We start from the raw sequence: 6,926 nt of genomic DNA, 5'->3' as shown, positions 1-6,926 counted from the left end.
CATTTTTCTCATATACTACTTTCTATTTGTAAATCATGATTTAAAAGTTACTTATAAATCATGTTAATTAGGCCTTATACCTAATCAGAGCAAAAACATATGCTCCTCCGGTCTTACATATAAAACCCTTTTTGTAGTACAATTTACACTATGAAAGGGATTTTATATTTAGGATTGGAGGAATACTAGCTTAAATTCTTAATATAAGATTTCATTTGACTTTTATTTTAGTCTTAAATAAAAGATCTAAATCTACTTTATCTCTCATATTTATCTTTTTCTTTAAGATAGTCATTTTAATAATAGTAATTTTAACCAATAAACTTAATTAGTAAGGATATTTTAGAAAAAAAAAATAACATCTATTTATTATAAATAACTAACTTAATTTATTTTTTTAATTTACTTAAATTAATCAACTAATTCTTATATTTAAGACTAGAAGTAGTATATATTAAGAATACCCCACTATATTTTTTTTGAGGTTTAAAATATAATTTTAACAATAAAACTTTTGCATGTGAACATCGGTCACCATCAAGTTTGTTTGAGTGCAAAACTACGCGGAGCTTATCACCAAAATCAAAAAAAGAACCGCACGCTGCTTTTTCAAAATGGGACCATTTTAGTCAAACCGTTAACCTGAACAAACTGCCGTTACTTTATATCTATTTGGGGCAGTCCCCATGTTTCTCCTCCACGTCGACTTTCTATCCCTTCCACCCTTCCCTCACTCTCTCTCTTCTGTGTTTCTTCTCCGACAATTCCTCTAGGTTCATGCATGTGGCCATGGAATCAAGTAAACAATATGGCTTGGTCACTGAAATCTGGTAAGAAATGGGAAAATTTTTTTCAGTATATCAATTACATTGATTTTAAAATACAAAAGATCAAAATGCACTTAAAAAAAATAACTCTGCAGAAAGAAAAATAAAGTTTTTAACCAAAATGCCCTTTTTGTAAAATAATAATTTAAAATTTTATATTTTTCAAAAAATATATTTTATAAAATCAACAAATAGTTTTTTTTTTTGGCTTAAACATAAGTATACTCTTATTGGAAGCAATCCTATTCGAGCACTGTCGGGCACTAAATGTAAGTACCTCTCCCAGCAAAGATTTAAATCTTAATTCATCATATTGTGAAGAATTAGTCCTTTCTACTAGACCTAATCCAGTTAGTTTAACAAATAGTTTTAGGTAAAAATAATATTTTTCTAATTTTTTTTAAATATTTCTAGCCGCATTAACTAATTAAATTAAACTGTGTTTTAGAAATAGAATGTAATTGTCCTAAACTCAAAAAATAGTCAAAGTACTTTATTCTCGTTAAAATTCCACCTTAATCCCTTTCTTTTATTATTATTTTTGTTCCTTGCGACATTTTTCAAACCCGCTGTCAACGTTTTTATATTAAGAACGCCGCTTTCTACCGATCGGCTTCGCAGCTGCGTAGTGCTTACCATTGTATGACATATGTTGATTATTGAAGTCGTTTTATTTAGCTACTAATAAAATTATCACTTATAAAAAAATTAAAATTATTTTAACCTTTTTCAATGATTTTAAAATAAAAAATATTATAATAATATTAACAATAACTCTTTTACCAAAAAAATATTAACAATAATTCTTCAAATCTCAAGTGAATTTAAGAACTCGATTTTCAACCTGCCAATAACCTTGTTTTAAGAATAATAAGCAATAAAAGAAGTTTACTTTTTTTTAAGCTAAATATACATTTAGTCTTTTAACTTTGTAGAGAGTTTTAATCGGGTCCCTTTACTTTAAAAAGTATACTTTTAATCTTTTAACCCTGCAACCATCAACAAAAAATGATGACATATGTTGATAAAACATGCTCAAATGCTAACACATTAAGTTTATTTTTTAAAATAACTATAATTGTTATAAAAAATATCATTTGAACCTAATGATTTTCAGGTTAAAGGACCAAATGTATCATTTTTAAAGTTAAGAGACCATATTAAAACCTTACATAAAGTTAAAGAACTAAATTTATACTTTGGCTTCTTTTTTTTTTTTTGGTGAAAAGAGAGATTTTATTGATAACTAATATTTTAAGAGATTCTAGCTCCCACACTCCCTAGAGTTCCACACAGTGTGTCCCGGTGGCTCATTCAAACTTCTTTTTCATCCATTGAAGAAAACTACGTCACCTGATTGTAGAAGAAGTAAAAGGAATTAATACTAAATTTTTCCTTTTAAAATTCAGAACTAGTATATTTTATTATTACTTGATCATTTTATCCTAAACTAAATTCTATTTTGACTCTATGATATTCACAATAAAAGCTCCCAATTAATGCCCCAAATTAATTTCTCAAATGAACTCTTAGAAATCACCGAAAATTAATTGATAACTCTTAAAAACATGCTCAAATATTGTTTAAAACTATTCAAAATGAAGACGTGTCACTTACCAATTACCATGCAAGTTGCAATTTTAATAATCGAGCTGTGCGCTAACCCAATAATCAAACTGTTTTGTATTAAATCACCCGAGCAAGGACAAGGGCAAGGGTGTGGCTTTTTTAGGGTGTGTCACTTACCAACTTGGAGTGGCGTTGTCCATACCTCAGCTTATTCTCTCCAAATCATATCTTTCCTTCTTGTGAAAACTCTTCATGATCGACAATGTCCATTAACCTAATCCCAGATAAAGATGAGGTCGAATTCTTCTGGTGGAGAAACCTGGGATTCCTATCGGGTATCATTGGCCTGTTATCTTATCTTCTGAGTTCCTCTTTTCACTTTATATTTGGTGAGTTGAACACTTGGAAGACTCTTCTGTATATTTTTTTGAGTCTGATCCTTCCCTACGGTATCGTCTTCGTGAAGACATGGAAACCTTTTCAGAATTTATTGTTCAGATCTCACCTAGCATTTCTGCTCTTGCTCCTCTCCTCAATTTACTCTTATTTCTATGACAAATTCGTGAAGGAAAAGCCGGACATGTTCAGTCTCCTTTCTACTGGTTCATTTGCTTTGACGTCTTTAAGCTTGAAAAGGCAGAATATTCAACTGGGATTTGAGGATGATCTTCTCAAATTTTTCCTGGGTTTTCTCACCGTCCAACTCATGAAGATCAACTTGCTTCTCGCTTTGGTGGGAGCAGCTTTGTGTTACTTCGCCATCGTTCTAATTCCTTGGAGTTTAAATTCTCCATTGGAGACTGTTAGTTGTATTACTGCCCTCCAAGAGAACGTGGCAATAAAAATTGATACTCGTGCTTCCGATCTCCGAAAACAATTGTGTTCCACTCAGCTGGGAATTGTGAATGACAGTGAAAATCCCGAGAGATTCGTTTACCCTTCAGATTTTGAGTCTAGACTCAATGACGCAATCGCTTCTGGGTTAGTTGAAGAGTGTTACGACGCTTTCATCACTTGGCGAAAACAGCTCCTAAACGACCAGACGACTACTATGGGGTTTCAGAATCTCACCATCAATGAAGTCCCCCGGTTGCCGATGAAAACTCTCAAAAACGACATCGAAGAATGGACAAAAGCTTGTCATTTGGTCGTTAAGACGCTGTTTCCTCAGGAACGGCGTGCCTGCAGTGTCGTCTTCTCGGCGCTCTCTCCTCGGGACGAACTGTCTTTCATGGAGGTTTGTCGGGGAATAACGACACAGCTATTGAATTATGCCAAAGCCGTTTCGACTACAACGCTGTCGCCGGAGCGTTTGTTCAGAATTGTCGACGTTTTGGACACATTGGAGGAGATTTTGCCTGAAATGGAATCACTGTTCCGTAATAAGATTTGTGAGTTTCTCTACAATGAAGCTATCGCAGTGAGTAAAAGGCTAGGAGAGGCAATCACAGGAGTCTTCAAAGAGCTCGAGAATCTGATTCGTCAAGACCCGGCAAAGGTAAATACACCGAGTCTCCATGCCTGATTTATATTTACCAATTCTGATCATTTTTTCGCCATATGAAATTATATGTTTTGTGTATAATGAAGCGTAAAATTACGAGCTTCTCCCATCATCCTTTGGTTCCATCTCTAGTCCCTCACTCCGGTCGTTCTTCGCTTCCTTGGATCGTAAGGTGGTTCTCTTTGACGAATAAGATGGCCACCATGTTGCCAGCTAGAACGTGTTTGGAAATGTTTCCATCATTGCTCCCAAAAGAGGAAGTGGGCAAGCTTCATCAAGAGCCAGAACCTTAGCCATCGTGTCCTTAACGTCCTTGTCCCTGACTTTTTAATTCCGATCGTCAGAGCTTCATCTCGATCTCGTTCTGGAGCTGCCGGAAGAGCCTTGTTGTGTTGCTTTGCTCCTTCGCCAGCTGAGTCTTGTTCATTATGAAAAGCATCCTCGTGGCGGCGGCGAAAAGGAGGCCAGAGGAGAGCTTGAAAGCGGGAAGCCCTGCTCCGTTGGCAGCGACGACTCCGGCCATGGTAGATCAGGCGAGGGTGATCGCGTTGATAAAGTTGAGAAGGTGGGTGATCCAGTTGTCCCGCTGCTCGCCAATGTTGTGGTCCATCTCTACTCGATCGGCTACTGCTTCGAGGAATTCCGAGCTGATCAGATCATCGCCGTGAAATTGTGAGACGGTGACGTTGGTTGTGAGAGGGAAGAATTGGGTGTGGGAATATCGTTGGCATTTTTGCCCCAGTTTAAATACATTAGGAATCAAACTTGCCCACGCAATATTTAATGTTGAATCACCTCAACAAAAAAAAAAAACCTAAGCTCTTAAATAATTAAATGCTAATTATTATATCATAATATCAAATGCCCTTAATATTTTCTTATTCGTTCATTCTATGGCACGCAGCTAACAGGAGCCAGCATAGATGGGCTTCATCCGACAAACCGTTATGTGATGAACTACCTAAGAGCTGCGTGTCAATGTCGGAAGCAACTCGTAAGAGTTTTCGAAGGCACCCATGTTTCATCGTTGCCATCATCGTCCTCGTCTCCCTCTTTATCTGAGCAAATGCTTCGGATTGTGGATTTGCTGGAGACCAATCTGGAGGCTAACTCTAAGATCTATGATAATGACCCGGCTCTGGGCTCTTTTTTCATGATGAACAATACAAGATACATAGTCCAAAATACCATGAACACTGAACTTGCAGACCTGTTAGGTGGCGAGTGGCTAGACAAACACTTTTTAAAAGTGAACCAATACCATGAGACTTACCAGAAAAGTTCATGGGATAGACTGCTCAAACTGTTAAGCATTGACTCTGATGAGTCACTTGTTCAATCCCAATACGCGAGCGACAGGTTTGAGCTCTTTAAGTCGCAGTTTGAGAAGATTTGTGAAAACCAGTCTGCATGGGTTATCTTTGATGATCAACTCAGAAATATCATTACGAGTTCACTGAGGAGAACCATTTTGCATGCCCATGAGATATTCATGACCAAGTTCCTAAATGATGTCGAAACTGGAGATTTCGGAGTCCTAGTTATAGACGGTCATATAAACCAGCTGTTTCTGGGAAAAGACGAGCACACAAACCCCAGGTAACAAGTGTGCGTGTGTGCGTGTGTGTGTTTTGGCCTTTTGGGTATTATTACCCAGAATCATTCGTAGATTTTCCTATTGGTTTTCTTAAAATATCAAAGCATAATCTGATTGTACGATGAATCTGTTGCAGCAATATTCAACCAACATGGACGGTGGTGTTACCGAGTGCAAAAGATTTTCATGAATGGGAGGAGTATGGTGAGAAGACGATCCTCAGTTGGACACACCCAAGGTAATTTCATAAAATGTACAGATTAAAGGATTATATTGACTTATATAAATGCAATTTTTTCTGGGATAATAAACCTATCTACCTTAATTTATTGCTCCCGACTAGTTGTTAATGTGAAATGTATAAACATTTAACCAATCTCATGGATTCATATATTTGGGATTGTTGTATTGGCAGAAAATACTGGTGGTGCATATACAGGAATGATCAACGTTGTAGGGCGACAAAGCATGTTCGGCAAATACAAGAAAAGCCAAGGTTGTACAAGATTCGCTACTCTGGCTTCCACACATGTTGCTTTCAAAGCTTGACAGCTGGGCTGTAGTGAGGATGAACCAAAATGGATCCTTCAAGTGTATGAATGTTGTTGAGTTTGTTGAAGTAGTTAATTACTATGTTTTTGGTATTAAGTTTGTAATAACAGAGAGCGTGCAAGACTACTGAGGGATAGGTCACAAATCCAGTTATGCTGCATATATCCTTTATGTTCTCCACATATGCTCATTTTTAATATCTGATGGCTAGAATGTAGCCCGTTATATGTAGATGTGCAGTTTTTAACCTTCTATTATCCTCTAAATATTCACAAGAACGGAGGTAATTTTCTCTATTCAAAAAAGAAATATCACGAGAATTAATTTAGTTTGCAATCTCTCATTCACGCCAAATGATAAACAACAAAGACCCCAAACAACTGCAATTTCAATCTAAACAATCAAAAGGTGTGAATGGGTCAAAGTAAAACACCAAACAAATTTAAAAAAAAAAAAAAAGGCAGTCTACTTTACTACTTGAAGGTGAACGATAATAAGGTGGAAACTATTTTGGCGTTTATTTGGATGACCGTTTGGCAACGTACTTTGAAATATTTTTCTATGAATAAATGTAACAGCTATGTATCTGGCTTTGACATATCAGAAAAAACTAAATAAATTACTATCTCTTACCCTTAATATAAGACCTAGATAACTAATTTGGAGAGATTAAAAAAGTTAGGTAAATTAGTTATTTGTAGCAAATAGATGTTATCTTTTATAAAGTGATCTTATTAATTATATGTGTTTAAATTACCAATTGATAGTAACTCCTTAACATATGCAACATATATAGAGATTATTTAAGGAAAAAATAGATAAATACTGAAGGTAAAATGAATTGAGGTCTTGTATTTAGAACTAAATTACAAGTCAA

At 35.6% G+C, this 6,926-nt stretch overlaps 1 protein-coding gene across 1 annotated transcript; it reads left to right on the top strand.

Annotated features, from left to right (window-relative positions):
* The first annotated feature begins 2,658 nt into the window (after positions 1-2,658).
* LOC114713156 (uncharacterized) lies at positions 2,659-3,921 on the top strand. The gene has a single exon (XM_028897744.1). The coding sequence runs from the start codon at positions 2,659-2,661 to the stop codon at positions 3,919-3,921; it is 1,263 nt and encodes a 420-aa protein (XP_028753577.1).
* Positions 3,922-6,926: the final 3,005 nt, after the last annotated feature.

The sequence above is a fragment of the Neltuma alba genome, unplaced genomic scaffold, assembly GCF_004799145.2.
Source record: "Neltuma alba isolate B1F8T4 unplaced genomic scaffold, ASM479914v2 tig00011419_pilon, whole genome shotgun sequence".
Taxonomy (NCBI): Eukaryota; Viridiplantae; Streptophyta; class Magnoliopsida; order Fabales; family Fabaceae; genus Neltuma; species Neltuma alba.
This window is presented reverse-complemented; position numbering and strand designations above follow the sequence as displayed.